At 36.1% G+C, this 21836-nt stretch overlaps 2 protein-coding genes across 2 annotated transcripts in view; one reads left to right on the top strand and one right to left on the bottom strand.

The window, feature by feature from the left end:
* itgb3a (integrin beta 3a) overlaps positions 1–10563 on the top strand; it is a 43497-nt gene extending 32934 nt beyond the window's left edge. The window contains exons 14-15 of the mRNA XM_088622574.1: positions 2827–2993; positions 6529–10563. Coding sequence (XP_088478700.1) covers positions 2827–2993; positions 6529–6600 — 239 coding nt within the window. The 3' untranslated portion in view covers positions 6601–10563. The remainder of the gene's footprint in view (positions 1–2826; positions 2994–6528) is intronic.
* Positions 10564–13439: 2876 nt separating this feature from the next.
* LOC148638560 (uncharacterized) lies at positions 13440–21325 on the bottom strand. The gene is made up of 7 exons (XM_088622816.1): positions 21182–21325; positions 18924–19059; positions 17821–17931; positions 17462–17518; positions 15457–15624; positions 14622–14735; positions 13440–14296 (listed from the first exon to the last, which is right to left on the bottom strand). The coding sequence occupies exons 2-7, from the start codon at positions 19050–19052 to the stop codon at positions 14261–14263; spliced, it is 615 nt and encodes a 204-aa protein (XP_088478942.1). The 5' UTR covers positions 19053–19059; positions 21182–21325; the 3' UTR covers positions 13440–14260.
* Positions 21326–21836: the final 511 nt, after the last annotated feature.

The raw sequence follows: 21836 nt of genomic DNA, 5'->3' as shown, positions 1-21836 counted from the left end.
TGACACAAACAGACATGTTCACACCAGTTTTCCCAGAAGCAAATTAACCTGTTTTTGGACTGTGTGAAGAAACCTAAGCGCCCAGAGGAAATCTATGATAACATGGGAAGAACATACAGCATAAACTTCATGCAGAAATCATCACAGGCCCAGAAATGAACCCAGGGGCCAACAGTGCAAGGAACCAATGCTAATCACCGCACCACCAAGCCACCCACGATGAAGTATCATAGCTGTAATATCATGTCGTGAAACTTAGTGAAAGGAGGTGTGTGTTCTAAAGTATTGCTTTCAGGACAAGAGGCTGCCTGTGCATGTGAAAATGAGAGATGTATGCAGACAGCTCAAATAAATTCTGACATTTAGAGAGAATTTTGAAGCACTCAGCAAGCACATTCATGCTTTTCTGTTTCAGACGAATTCTTAAAACATCAGTCTTTATTTATAAGAGCTTTTCATGTAACAAACTGTTGGTCTTGCCAAATAAACCTAATCTAGTATTAGGACCATTCTAATTAAAATAAATCAACCATATAAGACAATGCAACATACTGTATCAGTATAAATGTGTCGAATAGGATGCATAAGGTAGATTATTAACAATAGCTTTAATCTAGTTTAAAATGAGTTTAAAATGAGTTCATTGGTCCTTCCCATATAAAATATACAATAATTTAGAGTCCCCCATGCTTGCAAGCCCTTCTCCCCTATAATCATTTTTATTATTTTTAGAATAATAAGAAACCATGCATCCTAGTTAGGATTAAGTTGGTCATTGTTTAAATAAGGCTTTGTAACTTCTAAACAGCACCTTAGAAGCAACTCTGAGCTATGAAGGATCACCTACATAATGCAGTCATACATGATAATATCTTGCCACCATAATTTTGCACAATTGAGGTTAAACATGGTTTAAAATGCAAAGCATCGCAGAATCACACATGACTGTAAGCACCATGTAGAGCACATATTATTTTAATTCTAAACTGAAATACTTTAGATGCATTCTTAATATTAAAATTGATTGAGAGAAATAGGTAACATTTTCCCACCCATTTTTCTCAATTCAACCTCCAGTCTTACCTAGAAGTGTAACCATTTGCTCAGTATAATTTAATCTGATACCAGCAGGGTGACCTGTTCTTTCTGAATTCAACAATACAAAGTTTTTAACAGCCATTTCTTTGTGTCTTCAAACCACGCAATTTAAAGTTGCAGTACCACCTCATTTCAGAGATAAATATCTATAGTTGGGTGTCATCAACATGAAAAATGTTGAGTTTGCAGATCTCTCAGTATCCCGTTTTACAGTAGACCTAGATGCAGATTGGAAGTAAGCCTAAAGTATTATGGTGTTTAAGAAATAGGGGAGTTTTTTTAGCAATGGATGTACCATCGCACATTTACATTATTCTAGAACAATATCTAGAATAGAAGATTGGAAACAATAATATTTAAAGCAATAGTAACAATCATAGAAAATACTTCCTTGATTAGTTCAGCAGAGGATTACTTTTTTTTGCTAAAAAAATTCTGACTGGATAATCAATGCAAAAGTTAGTTTGGTTTGAGGTACTAAGTCCCACTTTTGTTGATACTGGAGAATCATGCTTCAGAAGTACGTATACAAACTGAAATTCCAGTAACTGAATCATTTTTTTCATATTAAAATAACTTTAAAAATCATGTTAGAAATAGGGTATCTAAGATCTATAACTCTTGTTTCTTAAAGCAATAAGAAGTAGAAATCGACATGCTTATTCTGTCTGCCAAGATAAAGTCCATGATAATCAATAACCGTGACCAAACTATCAAACACTCAAAAGCATGTACAGTGTTGCAATTTACAGCATGTGCTGACTTAATTTTGATCTATTGCTAAATAATTGTGGTTAGTTGCGTGTCTTTTTTGAATGATTATTTCTGACTGTTACAACCTGTCACTGTTCACTGTTATTATCCCAGACAAGTAGGAAGCTGCTGTGCTACAGCAGAGCTCATGAGGTTAACTTTTTTCATCTTGATGTGATACTGCAGGTTTCAGCAAATTTGGGATATTTAACAATTTGCTTGAGTTTTCATATTTAGCCTAGTTTATCACCAATAAAAAAGTTCATGATTGGAAAGACATGCCACAGTCACACCATTTATGTAATAAAGCTTTTTTGAACTTAACTTAAAGATGGTAGATTAAATGAAATACTAATACTAAAAACTAATACCTGTAGCTTAATTTAAAAGATTGCATTGCAGACTGAGTTAAAAAAAAATTTGTTTCATTAATATGAGTATATAGTTAAAATACTTGTAAGCAAACCTATTACAAGTGGCCTCAGAATTCTAAATTTATTTGACTCTTTAAAAAACAAACCTCGCTTTCAGTGATCTGCAAGTCTATACATGCTAGGGGCAAGTTTACATTCCTAAATATTTTATCCTGAGATCTTTAAAGTAAAATTAAAACATAAGTAAAGGAGGTACATAGGCAGTGCCACAGTATATACTATTATCATATTGCTAAATGCCACATGAAACATTTCAATAAAATGTTTCCTTTTTATGTAGTGGAGTTTATACAAGACAATTGCCTAAAAGCAAAAGAGATGTCCTATTCTGTGAATGGTCGTCTCTACTAAACTACGTAAAATCATGAAGTTAACTAAAATTTTTACATCTATTTAGCGCTATGTACAGCTATGCAAGGGAATAGAAGGGAAATGAATAACCTTCTACAGAAGAACCATGACTTGGAGCCTTTGAAGTTTTCATAACCCAGTTTATAGGCACTGAACCAGGTTATTGACAAGTCTGAATGGTATTTTCCAGACTGCCCCCCAGGTGCTGACATCCTGGTGGTGCTACTGTCTGTGGCTGGAGCCATTCTCTTCATTGGCCTGGCTGCTCTGCTGATTTGGAAACTCCTGGTCACCATTCATGATCGCCGCGAGTTTGCCAAGTTTGAAGAGGAGCGCGCCCGTGCCAAATGGGATACGGTAAGGCAGCTGCTGAGTTTGAAGTCCAAAAAGGAAATAAATTAATAAGAGGATGCTAATCAAATGCTTTCTTCTTCAGGTCTAAAGCTTATGATAGATCTTTTACTTAATTTGATCATTTTCAGTTTGATGCTTGTTTTTCTTTTTTGTAATGTGTATACCCAGATACACATACTGTATATTGTATTGTTCAACATGTCATGTCATTTGGCAAACTGCTTTATACCAAACTGTGTTGCGGGAAGCCACAGCCTACTCAGCAAGCAAGGAGCAAAAGGCAGGGTACACCCTGGACGGGACACCAGTCCATCGCAGGGCAGGTGCAAGCCAATCACACATGGGGACTATTTGGAGGCCACGGTAAAGGCCGAGGGCGAAATTTGGCCCAGACACTGGGATAACTCCCTACTCTTATCGAGAAATGCCCGGGGGTCTTTAATGATCACTGAGAGTCAGGACCTCAGTTTAACGTCTCATCCGAACAACGGTATTGTTCAACAATTTAAAAAGAAACATGGTCAGAGAGGTTGATGGACAGCCCAGTATTTATTCCCATAATCCCTAGAACCATTAATATTTTTGTGTACCTGAACTATCTCCTATTTTACAGATATTGATGATTGTATGGCTGGGGTTGATTTGTGTGATAACTGATAATCAGATTAGTGTACTCGCCTATTAATATGTTGGCTTGAACATACTGATACTTTCTTCTAAATACAATAACGTTTTTTTTAGTATTGTGTTTCCTAATATTTAAGCAGCATCAAGACATGCTATTTGATACGATTTTAAAGACTGATGTACAGTACCAGCACTTCTACCATAAATCAGACTGGAAAGTAACTCCAATAACAGAATGCAACTAAAGGTCTTGGGTATCTGGAATAGTGGATGATTAAGAATTAAGCATTTTCATGGGCTGTATTCTACAAACATGTCCTGTAAGAACCCAGAATAATGATCAGCTTTATAAACAGTGAGAAAAAAAATTAATTCAGTCCTCCTCTTAACTAGAAGCTCCTGCAATCACTCCCCCTGAGTAATAAATTGTGAAGCTTTGAACTGTCTGGCTGATGCATCTTGAACATGCTGCAACCAATATAATCTCGAGTCATGAGAGCCCGACAGACACAGTGTTGCAATTGTTGGATCAAGACATATTAAATATGAATTAAGTACTGGAGCCCCAGAGCCAATGTCACCACCTTTAGTCTCTCTGTACAGGTTGTGTCAAAACCTTTACAATAATTAGACGTAACTGTGTTAAGAGAAACCATTTAATGTGCTAATAAGTTGATTTATAACAGAGTATTATAAAACTTTCCTAGTTTACACACTGGGCTGCCCTAACCCTCTAATACTGTTGTAAACTATAAAAGAGAAGGGGAGAATCTGTTCATGGATCCAAGGATATTAATTGACAGCATTCTTGTCTCCCCCTAGACTTTGTACATGGTATTTCCAAATCTATTACCATACTACATACAGTATACCGTGTACAATAAAAACTGAAAAGCCTGTCTTAGAATATTTAGATAATTTATAATGTTATAGTAGTACTTTAAGTCCAATTGTGGACACAGTTTTGGAAATGAAAATGTGTCATGGCATGCGTTTTAACAGTCACCAGGTTATTGCACATACACCAAAACAAACATTGTAACATCATCTTCCTTTGGGTGCAAATACAAGTCAATTTTAATGACACCCAATTCCCATGACTGTAAAAGACTTGACTATTTCTACACAAAACCACAAAATGAGCGCTCTTAGCAGATATATGGAAACCAATCTAGCTTTCTCTAATTCCTCCTCGCATAGATAAGCCTTTCTAATCTATTGTTTGAAAGCTGTCTTATGTTTTTCTTCTGGTATCCATGTTCCTTTTAGCCGGTACTAAGAATCCTTGGCACTTAATCAAGGTTTGGCATCTGTGTTTGTTTGCTGCCACCTTCTGGCTAAAAACTTTTACACATAGAACCATCCATCTACAGTATCTCAACATGCGCAAGGCAGGATACACCCTGGATGGAACGCCCCATCCTTTCCAGGACACAAAGGCCACTGATACTGTATACACACTCACTCATGGCCGATTTTCCCAGAAGCTACATAACCTACCAGTATGTCTCTGGGCTGTGGGAGGAAACCAGAGCACCTGAAGGAAACCCACACAAAATGATAATTATAATAGTTCCTTACACTAATATAGCACTTTTCTGGACACTCCACTCAAAGCACTTTACAAGTAATGGGGACCCCCTCCACCTCCACCAATGTGCGGCCCCCCCGGATGATGCGACAGCCGCCATAGCGCGTCAGTATACACTCCAGCTATCGGTGTGGAGGAGAGCACAGTGATGAAGCCAATTCATACTGTAGCTTGGGTTTATTAGGAGACCATGATTGTTAAAGGCTAATGGGAAATTTGGCCAGTACACTGGGGTAACACCCCTACTCTTTTCAAGAAATGTCCTGGGATTTTTAATGACCACAGTTTTATGTCTCATCCGAAGTATACTGTTCCCATTGCTATACTGGGACATTAGGAACCACACAGTGTTAAAATCTTATGTTCTATTTGATGATAGTGAAACCCATTTGGTGACGTACTACAGAAACACTGAAAAAAACTATTTTATTTGTTACTTTTTAAAACACTAAATTATTTTTCTTGACTTAACCTCATCAAACTAAAACTTAGACTCTGCAGGTGTACAACCATAACCCAAATAAATTGGCTTTGTTCTTCATAAAACCAGTACACGATTTATCCAAAGACCAGGAAGTTTAAGAAGCCAATGGAATTTCCTCCTACAGTGTATTAAGAACAGAAGAAAAAATGTCTCATTTCCTTTAATATGTTATTTGCCAATAGGCTTATTTTGGAGGAGGTCAGGATATCCTAATCAGATCATTCTTACATCATTTCTCCTGCACTGAGTTTTACTTGAATTAGACAGCCTCTTAACAAACAATTGAAATACTCTTCACTCATACATTATAGCGACAAAGAGCACTATACTGTAGCTTGGTCTAGATATATCAGGCGATTCAAAGAGTAAATTTGTTCTGCTTTGATGTTGGCACTGTCCCCACTGTTAACTTTACCAGGAAGAAACAGAATGAGAGTCAATCTCCGGAATTCCCTCACACACCAGCTTTCCAACTACTTGTCTGCATGCAGCTTGCCAAAACTTCAGAGAGTCATGGGGGAGCCAGAGCCTATCCTGGCAAGCAGCTGACGCAAGACTGGTTATGCCCTGGATGGGATGCCAGTCCATCACAGGGCACACACAGACACAGACATGTAAACCACGGCCAATTTCCCCAGACGCCAATTACCTGCCAGTTTGGCTTTGGACGGTGGAAGGAAACCCATACACACATGAGAAGAACATACAAACTCCATGCAATCAGCACTCCAGGTTGGGAACTGAGCCCAGGACCCCAGCAATGCTAACCACTACGCTCCCCACATTGCCCACTCAGCAATTCCAGTAGTGTAAAATAACCCTTTGTTTTGTTCTAGGCAAACAACCCCTTGTACAAAGGAGCGACCTCCACCTTCACGAACGTGACATACCGAGGCAATGCAGAGTGAGACCAGGGCAGCTGATAAGAAATCATCGAAACTCAGGAGCCTGCAAGCTTGGAGCCAATAGAGGCACAGGGTTTGAAGAATGTAATTTGAGACTATGAGCTGTTACAGTTCATCTGGTTGTTTGAATTTTGCTAGATTCAATCTTCTGTTAGTTGTAAAATAATTTGTTGTTTTTTTTCCGTGGTATACTTATAGAAGATTGGGGCAAGGCAATCACAAGCTTGGGCAGTGCAAAAGTATTAATATTAAGTTGAGGATCTATTTCAATTTTAATGTAGCACTTCAAAAAGCAACTGAAGTCTAGTCCAGATCTCTGTATTGTTGGAATGAGTTGGCATTAATGATGCATTTTTTCCCCTTGTAACACTTTTTCCCAATCATGTTTAGTTTCAGTCTAACAGTCAGAACTGAGATACACGAACAAGACATGTTCATTTCCTATGAGTCAGTGGTTAAAAAGTGAACACTTTTTAAGTGGGGGTAACTGTACTGTTGAAATTAAATATTTCATTCTTTCCAACTTTAAAAAAATCCTGAAGTTCCCAAATAAAATCTAAAACCTATATGTTTGGTATGTATGGAGTGTGTTTGATACACAGTAGTAAAGAGCATACAATTTTTTTGTTTTTTTTCTTGTTCTAAGATAGCTTGGAAATTGGAACTATCAATATTTCCTGTATCATACATCTACTGTACATACATACCTGTATAATGTTTATACATACTGTACTGTATATACCATTCCTTTTGTGAACTTCCAGGCTACCACAGGCAGTAAGTGAAAACATTTTTCTCCTTTAACTTAATCTTTTCACAGGCAATACCTGAAATGCCCTTAGCCTCTTAGGTAGATGCCAAAGAAATATATTAAACAGCTGCATTCTGAATTAGGATTCACTGTAGGCTGTCATTACTCAAGCTTAGATTCTCCAGACAGTGCCAAATAAATGCATCTTGCTGTGTTGTAATGAAATATAGTGTACTATATGCCTCTCTCTCAAACACAGTTTTTATTTTAAAAATCAACTTATGACAAGGAGGGATGACGACATCCAAGTAACTTTTCACTCAAGCTCTTCTAAATCATAATCGTTTTCGATGTCAGTTCTGATTAATATATTATGAGCAAACTCCTCTTCTTGATTTCAGCACACACATCCCTCCTCCAACCCATCTCCATTTTTGTGGCCGTTTTGTGGCCTCCTCCTCTCTCTGCATAGGAGTCCTAGATTCCTCATCCTATGACCAGGGGGCTGGCCATCAGCCAAATAGGGTAGCCAAATCTCACCATGCCTAAGTACTGTATGCAATAAACATCCTGAAACACATCTACCTGTAATTCATAGGTGCCTTTATTCCTCATGAACTACTAATTTGATGTTGGCCTGCAGCAGATGGGCAGTTTATCAGGTGCCCTGGAGTTTGCTATCTGTTTACAAATACAGCAGAAAGAGCCATGCACACAATTCCCTTCCAAAGACAAAATGAAGAGGCTCAAGTAAACTATAATTTAGTAGTTTAGTCTGATTTCTGACTGCCTGATATTGGGACTACATTTTGAAATCTTATTTACACAAAAACTATAAGTGAGTATCTTGGTCCAAATATAAAACACCATTTCAAAAATTTCACTTAATCATTTTGTATGAAAGCTGCATGATACCCAAGTGTTGCTTTCAATAATGTTTTATAACAAAATTAAAACGTATTGGTTATTTTTAACGATTTAACGTATTTTCATAGCGATTTCTGGTGAAAGCAAAACTGTCTCCAGATCACGCACATTACCTAATGTTACCTTTTTGCTTGCTAACTTTAGATTTTGTTACTCAGCATTTCACTTAAGAAGGCTAGTTGGATTTGCTTTTAACAGAGAAAGTGTGAATTTAATGTCTGACATACAGACCTTGAGAATTGTTTTTTTGGTACCTTTATTTAATAAATCTTATCTGGACACTGTGAAAACCAAATGAGGTTTTCAATAGGCAGCCTTTGTGTAGGCTCTTTGCTCATGCTGTCTAAAAAACAGGTTTACTGTCTGAGCTCATCCTTGTAGAGTACAAGGAGGCACACTGTTGTAGAAGAAAATAGTAGTTGACTTTGTACTCATTTATCAGCTTGTTTTTACTATGGTTTTATATTAAGCAGTGGAAAACTGTAAAGCTGTTGTTTTAGTTTTGATCATAGTATCATCTGATGGTTTGGTAACAGGTAACCATTTGTACATTGACTTGTAGTAGGAGATTAGTCAGACATAATGCATTTGTTTTTCAGAAATTCCATTTGTATCAATTATATTGTATATTAGATTAATTCAAAGGACAAGGTCAGATTCAAAGGTCAATTTCAACACATAGTCCAGTCACATTTATTTTTTATTATGAATCTTATCATTTGAGTTAAGGTGGAAATACAGATAAACCAAATTAAGCAAGCCTGAAGTGGAATTTAACCAGGACACCAGGGTTAAGCTTCCACCAAAAACCAGTTTGCAGGCCTCATTTACCATAAGAACAAACTAGTTATTTTCTAAGGTGCTTTAAATAAGTACGGTACAGTATTGATGTTGCTTAGCTGTGTGAGTATTGTAATTGCTTCTTTATTTTGGTATGAAGGCTTTTTAGCACATGATTACATGAAATATAACACTTCCCGCTCCCTCAGAGAAAATGTTGAACAGCTTAATGTTTTAGAGATGTTTTAAGATTTCTGACATTCATCAGGGAACTTCAAAGTGGACAAGGAAAACAAGAGATAAAGTATTAAGCAGAAAAAAATAATCTAGCACTTCATAAAACGTTGTCATGCAAAAAAATGGTGATCCCCCATATACTGTGTGACTGTAACAGTCTAGTTTTGTTTCCTTTCATTCTGAGGTGTTTTAGCACAAGCTTGTTGATTGGGGTTTAGGCTGAAGAATGTTATGTAATCTTGCATCTTCTCAGAACATTTACTGTAACTGTTGAAAAACAAAGCACAGCATTATGCTCATGAAAAGGCATAGTTTTCTTTTGAACTTTATTTTCATGTGGTTTTTATAGCATATGAGGAAGTTCTCTTTGGGTCTAAGAAATGCTTTGTAGAATAGAAATATTTATTGTATTGTTCTTGGGGCTATGAATGATTACTGAACTTTTAAAAACATTTTAAGTAAAGCCTTGCTACTGAAATTATGGCATAGCAAATTAAAATCTCAAAGTGACATTTGGTGCTGCTAATTACTTAACATTTATGATATAGGAGAATTATATGAAAAGGAAATATTGATGTTTTCTTTTGAGAATAGATGAAACTCTATGAGCCAGATGACACATACTGTATACAGTACGCATACACACTGGATATATAGTTATTGTATTTTTATTAGTCTTTATGCTTCTTATTTAATGGGATTCAGTCAGTCATAAACAAAAACAAAAAAAAACATTCAACTTGAAAAGGGATTTCAGGTTGAATGTCTGTGCATGGGAATACAAAAACTCATTTTCATTTTACATTTAAGTATTTTCCTGTGGTATATTTTAAGTGAAACATTCTGAAATATCTATTTTTCAGTTTAGGTACTGTATACAGCAAATTGTCATTATAAGCATAGCAAGCAATAAACATGCTACTGCATTAGTTTAGATGAACTCCTAAACAGACATAGTCACCACTGGATGCAAGAGCTGTTTTCTAAATTTGTATTTCCTGTTAAAGAGAACACAAGCACCAGGGTACAATGGCATTTTCTCTTTTGTAATCTTCTAGTGTTCCTATGTAACCAATCAGATGGTTGTACAGTATATTAAAGAGGGATTTAGCTGTCTGTAGCTGTCTATTTCTCATTTTCTGTTCTATGTGGTCTGTACCATTGCCATTACTTGTTGTAATTGATTATTTGCAATTGTATATGCTCTGTTATAAACATATATCTCAAATTATTTCTCAAGACTGAATGTAATAAAACATGGCACAATCTAATATTTCAGCCTGTTTTTTATCACCAATGTACTCTACAGTACACACACATATGTATATTTTCAATATGTATACTACAGTATATAGCCTATGTACATACAATATAACATATCTTGCATTGGATCTCCTTATGTCAAAAGTCACCTGATAGTCTGGCAAACGGTTTCAAAACAAACACGTACTGTATATGTAAATGCAGAAAACAACAATAAATTAACATAAACATTCACATCTTAAAGAAAGGCTAAGATTAGGTTTCATAAGGATTTTTAAATTAGTTAAATTAGTTAAATTATTAAATTATTAAATTAGTTTTTAAAAAACCCTTTCAAAGTTGAAAAGTTGTTGTTACAACTTCTTATTACTACACAACTCACTTAAATGTTATAAGCAAATGTTCCTTTTTGAACTGGGATAGCTATGCTTAATATTTCCAACCATGTCATTCAGTAAAGAATGGTTTAACCTGATGTGCTGCATGTTTTGAATATTATGATGTACAAACAATGTAAATGATGTAATGCTACTATTTGTGTTGCATGAATAAGTATATAAATAGAGATTCTGAAATACAGAATAATAATACAGTATAATAATTAAAATGAATGAAATAATTGATTTTGGTTAAAGGTAACCAGTACCTTCCATCTATTTTCCAACCACTTCTTCCAATTAAAGGTCACAGAGGAGCCAGAGCCAATCCCATCAAGCACTGGGCACAAGGATAGGATAAGAATGCTCCTAAGTGGAAAGTCTTCTTCTGTTTAAGCTCAAGGAACGTGTCTTCCTGAATTTTTTGTAAATATCACTTTGTGACATTTATTAATGGACCTGATTGAGGTCCATTAGTCAAATATAAAGTTCAATAGGCAATTTTAAATTTTCATTTTATAACCCTCTTCGTTTTACCCTGGACACAAAGACACAACCACATTCACACCTAGGGCCTATTTTTCCAGACGCCAATTAACCTATCAGTATGTTTTCGGATGTAGGAGGAAATCCGAGCACCAGGAGGAAACCCATGCAAACACAGCAAAAACACAACATACATGTCCATGCCCCAGTGCTGCAAGACCACAATGCTAATCACTGCACCACCATGCTACCCTGTAACCAGTAGCAAACTAAGCAAAGACATCTGAGCGTTTTCAGCCTATTTCTGGAATAATGGCTCCCTCTGCTGTTTTTTATTGTTATGGCAGATGCCTATATCCCCTTTATAATGAAAAAAAAATGTTTTTAGCAAAACAGCATAAATTAAAGGCAAACTGCTGATCTTCGTTTATAAAGTATGCATTGCAAATCAGGAATTAGAGATTAAGAGGAAGAATTTATCATTTTTGATCTTTTAAATTAATAAAACAATTCTACTAAAACTAAAGAGCAAATATTTCTGAAGTGATAAGTAGTTACAGTCGTGGAAAAATAGTAGTCATTCAAAACTGGTTAAATACATCTGAGAACTATTTTAGTGACATTTTTAGTGAAATATAACTTGCTATGCGGTATTTTCCCTGTACATGAAAAATTAAGTTGTATTTTGGAGAATTTATGGGTGATTTACATACTATCATGATGGAAGTATCCCATTATGGCCTGCTGGGACTTGAATATCTATGAGCTCTGAATCTGGACTTTCTGGATCCTGCAGAGAGGCAGTAATGTTTGATTGAACAATGGACACTGGCCAGTTTATAAAGCAGTTTGTATCATAAAGATCCAATTGTGTAAAACCTTTTTGCATTTATCGTTCATCCTCCCTATATGACTCAAGAATGGATCCTAAACACAAAACAATAGTGCAGAATACGGTTTTAGTTCATATGTAACTATTCTGACAATTTAACATGATCATTTCTTGAAAACATGTTGAGCTGAGTTCAAACTGAATGTAAAACACAGCTGCTATAATCAAAACCCTATAAGACAGCCAGGTTAAGGGCTCTAACATTTAATTGGAATGCTGTCCTGGGTGGAGCATTGTTTTTGTGCCCTTCAGCAAAGTGCATACCTTTCATTGCTTCAGTAGAATGCCCAGCCATGATAAGATGTACAAATGCAAATCATTTTGTATTAAAATATTAACCACAACCATTAACATCACTGTAGTTAAAAGTGCAGGAACATTAGTGTGTACAGTATATTGCACATATGCAGTTTATATAAATATTCAAGTAAAAAAAATACAAAGTATTATATGTATATACAGTAAGTATTGTGACACACCACGCCACACACTTTAAAAATAAAGCCTTTTGTAATAATATAATTTACAGTAGCCCAAAATAGGCCTCTTCCAGCTGAACATTGGGACAATGTTAACAGCCTTGTATTGTGAAAAATAGGGTTCTTCCAGAGAAAAGAAAATAAACAGCCCTGAGCTGTGGGAAATAAAAGCTCTTCCAGATTCTAGCTGGGAATAGTCCATTCTGGAGAAAGTAGCAGCTTTTCACAATAGCAGCCTTGGCTCTTCCAGCTGCCTAACTGAGAAATACTGTAAGCTTCTTTCACTGCAGCAGGTGAAGATCTCACACTGGAAAACATACAGTAGGTAGCCTGCAGATACGGTAGGTGACAGATGCATCCTTTCCAGGGCAGATGCTGGAACCATCCAGCAGCATTTATCCTTAGTCTTGTCATGCTCATCACCTTCTTCTTTTCTGCTCGGAGTTCTATTTATTCTGTCTGGAGAAGGCTGAGCAGCTGATCCTGCTCCACTGATTACTGGACCTCTCAAATCGCCTGGGATCTGCGCTCTGCCATCTTGGGCAGGTGGAAGATAAGAAAACAAACAGAAGAAACAGAGGCATAGTCATGCCTTACAATGCACATTATCTATCACAGTATATATACTATTCAAATAAAAACACTTGAGATTTTGTTATTTAATTTTTTTTATTGAATTTTAAAATTAATATACTGTAACAGTTCAATATAAAAGTTTATGAAAAATTAAGAATACAATACAATGTAACACTTTCTTTTACAAACGTATTCTGCTATTATGCCTCTTGTCATATCTCTGTTCTCTTTTTTTTGTGTTTGCACAATACCCTACTTTGGTATGGTGTGTAACAACATATTCATGATAGCCAATGACATGCCACATTTCTGGTAAGCATCTCACACTTCCACTGAGCTTTTCCTCTGACTGGAATGTTCAAAGGTAACCCAAACAGCAAATGGTTGAAATATGTATGGGAGTTTATATTATTAGAATTACTTGGCATCTAACTTCTTTCACCAAGTAAAGCGATTAGTTTTAAGAGTTTTTCACAAGAGCATTCACATTTTGATTAAGGATGTGCATACATCCTTTGCAATTTTATAAAATGTAACTTTATTGGAAGAGGTAAATACTTTTGCAAGGCAAATTAGGAGTTTACTGCTTCCTAGTATCTGCTAGATATTATTTCAAATATTTAATGTTATTTAATGTAATCTTTTCTTGACAATTTAATGTCACAATATAGCACTGGGTTGAATATAGCAATTTTAGTTGTGAGATATTTGTGTTTTGTGGTTAAAGGCACAAGGTAAAATTTTTGGTCTTACAGTACACTTGTAGCGTCAGCATAACACAGCATGCACTCTTTTATTGTCTTGTGTCCTTTTGTGTGTTTCTTATTAATCTAGGTTACAGGATAAATACATACAGCATAGATACTGTAGATTTAAAATATTGATATTTATCATTTTATTCTGAAGGAAGATTGTGCATTCTGATAATAGCCTGTTAAAAGAAAGAGAGGAAAGAGATTGTTAATCATGTTAGAAAATATATAAAAACAAGAAAATCCTATATAATATGGTACTGTTTTCATAAATACCAATGACAAATGCAGTACTATTATTTGTAGCATTAATAACAACACAGTATTATTTTTTTTTATGGAGGTATTAAACATGATGCTGTACTGCTGCTTCAGTTTTAACTTCTAATGATGCTACAGTACATCTTCTATATCTAATTATTGGAAATAATGCTAACAATACTTGTTGCAATAAATACTCATAAAAGTAATAATAAAAATGACAATTAATAAAAATATAGTGACCTGTGTCTTAGTGGAGCGCAGTGCAGCACCAGCAAAGGCTGATATTACAATAAGAAGAATTCCAGCAACAACAGAATGAACCATAAACATGGCCTCCGTAATTATTATCTGACCCTGAAAGAGATCAAGAGAGATGAAGTACACAACATATACACTGATGAATTAACAAATTTATAGTACATTAAACACTATTGCCAACAAGAGAAACAATGCAAAATCTTTCAGAATTTTCTCAAGAAACCAACTATCGAGAAAGTTGAAAAGCTGAAAAAGTAAAAGCTATAAATACGATGCTAAATACGATGGACAAAAACTGAACTTGAAGTACTTACAGTACCTGTTGTGTTCTAAGGAAAACCCACATCAGACAAAAAGAGTGCTATCAAAACTCAAATTTCTTAACAACCATAATCTTAATGCAGGTTTTCCCCTATTTAAATGCTTGCTTGACTACCATATTCATACACTTTCTCTTTTCTTCAATGCAATGCAATGGAATCATCTGGTCCAGCTGTTTTGTAGCACACTCTGATAATTATTTTCTTGTGAAATTAGATTTCATTGGCACAAAACACATTGGTACAGAGTCTCTATTTTGGTCTTACAACTCTTATGTAATTGAAACCCATTGTGTTATTTTTCCTTGGCCATTTATATTATTTCCAAATACATTCTCATAAATGTTTCCTTGCACAAGCCAATTTGAACTGACTCAAATATAATACTGGGAGAAATTACATTAAAATTAAGTTTAAAACCAATTAACAAAAATTACCTATATATATTAAAATATTATTATAGTTATTGTTGATATTACAATAAGAAACAGACTCACTAGGTGAATTTGCATCCAACGATCAACTTCTGGGTCAATTTCCGTTGTGTTGAAGTAAAAATACCCATTGTACTCTAAAACTTGATTTACTATGGAGCTGATGTAAACAAAGAAATTCGCTGCTCCTCCTAGAATTGACACTATGCTCACAGAAAGGCAAGCTGTCACCTAGGAAGAAAGTTAAAGGGAGTGAAAGAGGTTATACTGTACACTTGGACTGACAAAACACTATATATAGTACAAAACAAACATGATTTCACATAGTGAATGGAATGGACAGAACTTTACGGAACAGACTAAGGTTAGGAACATCAGGATTGGTCTAGCCTCGACCACATTTATCCCCCAGTAATAGAACAGCACAGTCACTGCTTTAATAGGAGGTTTCATGTGCATACTGTAGGTCCTCCACACCATGCTACTTGAGTAGAAGGATCTGCTACAATGTCATAATACATGTCTACATTCTTATACCAGTGCTAAAATGTATGTCATTTAGACCAGAGATTGCAATTTAAATATTGATATGCAGGATAATTTATAAATGTGATGTGCAGGAGAATTTGATTCACTTGAGAGTGTCAAAAATGTATGGTTAACTCTTTCTGGTGAGATTAATTATTCATATATATGTATAAAAAGATACGTGAAAATTGTGAAGTCATATTCAGTAGTATTTTTAGAATGTAGGCTTAACTGAGGGACAACAACTACAACTACATTTGGTAAATATGATCATAATAGCTTTGTCAAAAAAAAAAACAACTGTAGGAAAATACGGCTTTGCAAATAGATTCCAAAACATTAATGTTCTAGGGAACATTATGTGGAAGTAGCAACAGTATAAGATCACAGGAACATTTCCTAAATGTAGGAGAATATGCCCATATTTCACTAATAACATAAAAAAATAAATGACTAAACTGTCAGGCACAATGTGCCGTTTGTAGATTTGTATGACATAAAGTTCCTTCCAGAGTAGCAGATTCCTTACTAGGCACCTTAGCAGCTTGTTTTAATTTAGCTAATGATTATTGGCACAAATCCTAAATCTCAAGTGAAACTATTTTGACCATGATTTTGAGCACAAATAAAGGAAAACCACAATCCATTGAAAGAACCCTGTCTGCTCTGAAAAATGGAGGAATGGAATTCACATACTGTATAAATGTCTCATATTTCTCAAGTATATGTACAGGAAATAGGTAATCACTCCTCTGCTGCAGACAACCACTCAACAAAGTAAAACAAGAAGCATTATTAAGATCACAGCTCGTGTCCCTAGATTTTATCCTAACAACTTGCCAAACCTGCTACAGTAACTTGCCAGTATTAAAACTCCTGATCCCTCTGCTATGTTACAGGTGTGAACAATTCAGCTTTCTGAAGTAGATAAAACACAAGAGCAAAAGAAGAGATACTGTAGAAAGAGGACCCTAAGAAAAGGATCCCATAAGCAAAGACAAAACTTGTTTTCCATCAGGAGTAATACCTATCCTAGAGCAATACCTAATATTGTACCTATTCCACCAGGAGCAATACCTATCCTGCAATGCAGCAGGATTATGTTATTGTGTTGTTATGCTATTACAGTTTCAGAGCAAAAGGTTTACAGTCTAAATTGTTTATGCCATACAGTATATGCTGTATACTACTTTGTATATTTTACCAACTGCAGCAATTGAAACTGACTATGGTTTCGCCTACACAGAAGAACAACATTCTTGTATTTCATGTAAGTAGTTTAATTGCTTTCCTAATCAAGATTATAATAATTGTATGTGAGCAAATAAATTTAGATTGATGGAGCTAATCTATACAACTGAGAGATTATTGAGTTGCTTTCAGTTTTTGATGTGCCTCTCTTTTGATTATTTCATGTTATGCTGTTCCCATGTTACAAAGGAGTATTAATGGTGTTCAAAAGGGGAAAAAAAGTAAACAGGAAGACAAGCAAACATATGGAAAATCATGTTGACAGACTGTTACTTTTTAACTCACTCACCAGTTTTTTGGAGGGCTTATTCTCGCAGAAGATGCAGAGAAGACCTGCAGTGATATACTAAAGAAAAACAGATTGAATGAGACAAAGGAAATCTGCATAAGCACCATTGCACAGTGTGAGAAAAACATACACAAGGAGAGGAAAAATTAACAACATTCAGACAGACAGTACCGACACACATGGTGTATAGTTCATACATACTCTGATGTACAAAATGGTGTGCACATTCCCTAGAGACTGTACATTTTCTCTTGTAATGAACAAAATTAAAATAACAGGATAGCAGGCAAACATTTTACAAAGCCAGACAGAATAGTAGAATGCAAAAGTTTGGTATAGTACCACAAAGAAAGACAGACCATGATACCCATCCAGAAAGTACTGAAGGTGGTGGAGGAGTTTTCAGTATTGTCCATTCTCAGAGGAATACCAAGAACAAAGTGTCCACAACCCAGGAATAAGACAGCAATCTAAGAGAAAGACAAGAGGGATTAATTCAGTACAGTAAATGTATTTAATATGGATTGTAGTCAGAGACACATACCGTAACTTAATTGGGACATGTACTGTACACGAGTCTGTGTGGACCTGAAGGCAGTGAACAAAGCTGTAATACCAGACAAGTACCTCCTCCCCACAGTGGAAGAGCTCACCTCATAGTTTTCCGGTTCCACTGTATTCACAAAACTGGAACTTTGACAGGGCTACCTCCAGAATTCTCTCCACCCTGACAGCCGAAACTTGACAGCTGTTGTCACACACATCGGTGTTTTCTGCTACATAAGGGTGTCCTTTGGATTGAACCCGCACCCCAGCTGTTTTCAGAAAGTGATGTCCACTATCTTCGCCGGAATCCCTGGGGTGGTCTTCTACCTCAATGACATTGTGGTTCATGGCCCAACCCTTGCCAGCCATGATGAGTGCCTCCAGAGGGTGTTCAAAGTGCATCACCACCACTACCTCACCCTCAATGGAACGAAGTGTGTGTTTGCCATTGACACAATTGAGATTGTGGGTTTTCGCCTTATACCTGCTGGCCTCACCCCATTGCAATCCAACATCGAGGCCCTTCAGCGCATCCCAGAGCCTACCACACCAGCTCAGGTCGCCTACTTCCTTGGGATGACTGCCTACTATCTCCGGTTTCTGTCACACTACTCAGCCACTACAGCCCCACTACATCAGCTACTGCAGAAGGATGCCCCTTGGGTTTGGACGCCTGCCTGCTCTGAAGCCATCCACCTCCTGAAGGCCCAGCTCACCTCACTGCCTGTCCTAGCACACTTTGGCCTCTCCAGCCCCACCTTCATCACCTGCGATGACATGCATTCATCCTAAAAGGAGCAGTCTTAAATACCATTGCCAGTGAATGTTGTATGCAAGGATAATCTGGTTTTGACATTTTAGATTTATAAGAATCAACAGTATTTTTTGTTTATTCCAGCCCCCCACCACCTCTCACCCCTATGCTCTTAGGCTCTCCCTTGATGAAGCGATGCAATGGTTTGGTTCGACCAACCACAGTGGTCTGCGGCTCTCCATTTCTCCTGGCTGGAGTCGAGGGTGATGCTGCGGGAGCTGGGACTTCCATGCCCACACTGAAAAAAGTATCAAAACAAGTATAGACAAATCGAATTGATACTTTTCAGCCCCACAGCACACTAGCCCTGCATTCTGATGAAACTGAGGTAATCAGAATCATATCAGAATCATATTGTATCAGTGCAGTGCAGAGACTATGTGAAATACTGGGCACAACAACAGTGATGGAGAATATACCTATCGATGGGTGTCAATATGAGACACACATGTACAAAGAATCACATCGCACAATTATCATCACATACAGTAAATATACCCCAAAAAAATTCTTAGACCAACAGACAGATTTAAAATGTAGAAACAACATTTACTGATCATTTATATTGAGAAGAATATTGCCCTTTTCTAACATCACTTTAACATTAATTCAAACAGTTGTAACACTTAAAAATGACATTCAGCATTGGCAAATGTTCAAAAATGTATAATCACATTTCATAAACACAAAACAGTCACTTCTGCTGTCTATTTGGTCATATTTAATCATTCTTATAAACGGAGACATGATGGAAAAAATACTAGAACAGAAAAAAATTGACTAGGACTAAACTTTTTTCTGTTCTCCTGTCTCCAGAGCTATTAAATGGTACATCTCAGAGATCCTCTGAAAAATTAGCAATATTATCCGTTATTTTATTAGCACATATATATGAACAAAAGCAAAAGATCTTTTGAACATCCACAAGTTAGCTGCAGACAACAATAGGAAAGATAGACATCGCTGCTGACAAATGTTACACAAATGCTAATAAAGTTCCTTTTCAATTAAATTGTCAAGATGAATCTCTACAACTAATGTCCAAAGAACAAAATCAGTATGTGCAGTAGTTTATCCTCTCTCTTAACCAAGCAACACGTGAAATAAATCAGAGAGAGAGAGAGAGAGAGACAGATGGCTAGATACAGTAGATTCTGAAAAACCTGTTTTCAAAAGAACAACAGAGACTTGTGGAATAAGAGCCATACCAATTGAGACAGAAATGGAGAAAGAAAGATTAAAAGTGTAAAACAGGTTTTTACAGTGTAAAGTTTTGCTACCGTATTAATTCATTACTGGGTGGCATGCTGGTGCAGAGGTAAGCATTGTTGCCTTACAGTACCAAAGCTATGGGTTCAACTCCTGGTGTGCCCTGGCAGTATTAAAAGTTAGAAAATGGATGGATGCATAATTAAAGTATTATTGCATTAATACCTGCAAAAAAACTACCATACTACTACTACTACTGAATTACAGGAATCACAGCAGATAAAGAACTGTAGTGAACATATGCTAAAATAGAATATTCATATGGCAATAGTAAAACAGCGATATAGAAAGAAAATATACAGTACAGTAATAACTATATAAAAAATGTGCAATTTCTAATATGAGCTGTTGCAGAAGTAAAGTAAAACTGTTATAGTACGGTCCCATGGTAGGAATGTACATTTTTAAAAGAACTACAAATTAAAGGAAAATCATCCTTTATCAACAGATCTGCAAAAAGAAGTTGCATACAGCGAACATGCCATGCAGATGACCTACTATAACAAAAGCATTTTACGTTCTAACTAACATAGAAAAAAACATATTGTCAGAATTCAGAACTTGGTTTTTTGCCCGGACTGTTGGTGAAATGCTCAGGCAGCATCTAAAGCATGGCTTTTTAGAATTTTATAAGAGTTTGGCTTCTTGCCTGGGCAGTCTTTGATGTGCCCACAGTCACTCTGATAGATTACAAAAATAAAAAAATTGCAATACTCCTCTTTAAAATAACTAGATGATACTGCTACAAGATCAGACAAGGGAGAAGGGGGTTAATAGTATAGTACAGATTTTGGCTGGCTTAACTAAGCATTACAGCACATTAACACTGCACACTGAACAATGGACAGAAAGGAAGTTAATAAATCACACACAGATTAATCTGCCAAAAGACTGGACATATTGGCTGAGGGAAAGAGAGAGCAAAAGAGACACACAATCGCATTTAGAATTACACAATAGAATACACCAAACCGTAAGCACAATTTCACACATTTTCAGCGTCACTCATTAGTGGTAGATTTTTTTCAGTGAAGAAAATGTTGGTAATCTAAGAGAATAAGAAGGACACAGACAAATAGACACCCACTGACCTGCTTTCCCTGAAGAAGGACAACAGATTAGGAAAACAGTGATACTATTCAACTCAGGGAGGGAAAGGAGAGAGAGAAAAAGGGGTGGGGATTAGGGAGGATATTATAGAGGGGGAGGGAATGAGAGAGGGTCTATGGTCAACATTTTAAATTTCGTAACACACAAGGGAAGGAGAGGGGGAAGGGAGGGAGGTAACGGGAGAGACTAAAGGAGAGGAAACAGTTCATTCTAGAATGTATAAATTCAAATTTCAGTGAAGGATACCGAAAATCAAGGCAGAACAGTACTGTTTATTTTTTTCCAAAAGAAACACTGTTTTTTTTAACAATAGATTAAAAGTAAAAGTTTTATCCCAATGTCCTAAAAGACTCTGACAAGACACCAGTGCGTGTTTCTAGACATGACAAAAGTGATGGATTTTCACTTCTCGGTATACAGGTACAGTATATGATATAGAACACTATTGAAATATATAATCTAAGCTGATAATATAGTGTTGATGAATATGCTACAGTACCTAGTATTTACAAACGGTATTAGGACCCTCCTTCCCTTGCCACTAGAATCTCTAAATATCTCCTAGAATCACCGGTGCATACACAGACCAGCAACAGATACCAGAATTGTTTAAGTGTCCTTTTTATTTCCTAGTGA

This window comes from Lepisosteus platostomus, chromosome 28 (genome assembly GCF_059453375.1).
Source record: "Lepisosteus platostomus isolate fLepPlt1 chromosome 28, fLepPlt1.hap1, whole genome shotgun sequence".
Classification (NCBI taxonomy): domain Eukaryota; kingdom Metazoa; phylum Chordata; class Actinopteri; order Semionotiformes; family Lepisosteidae; genus Lepisosteus; species Lepisosteus platostomus.
This window is presented reverse-complemented; position numbering and strand designations above follow the sequence as displayed.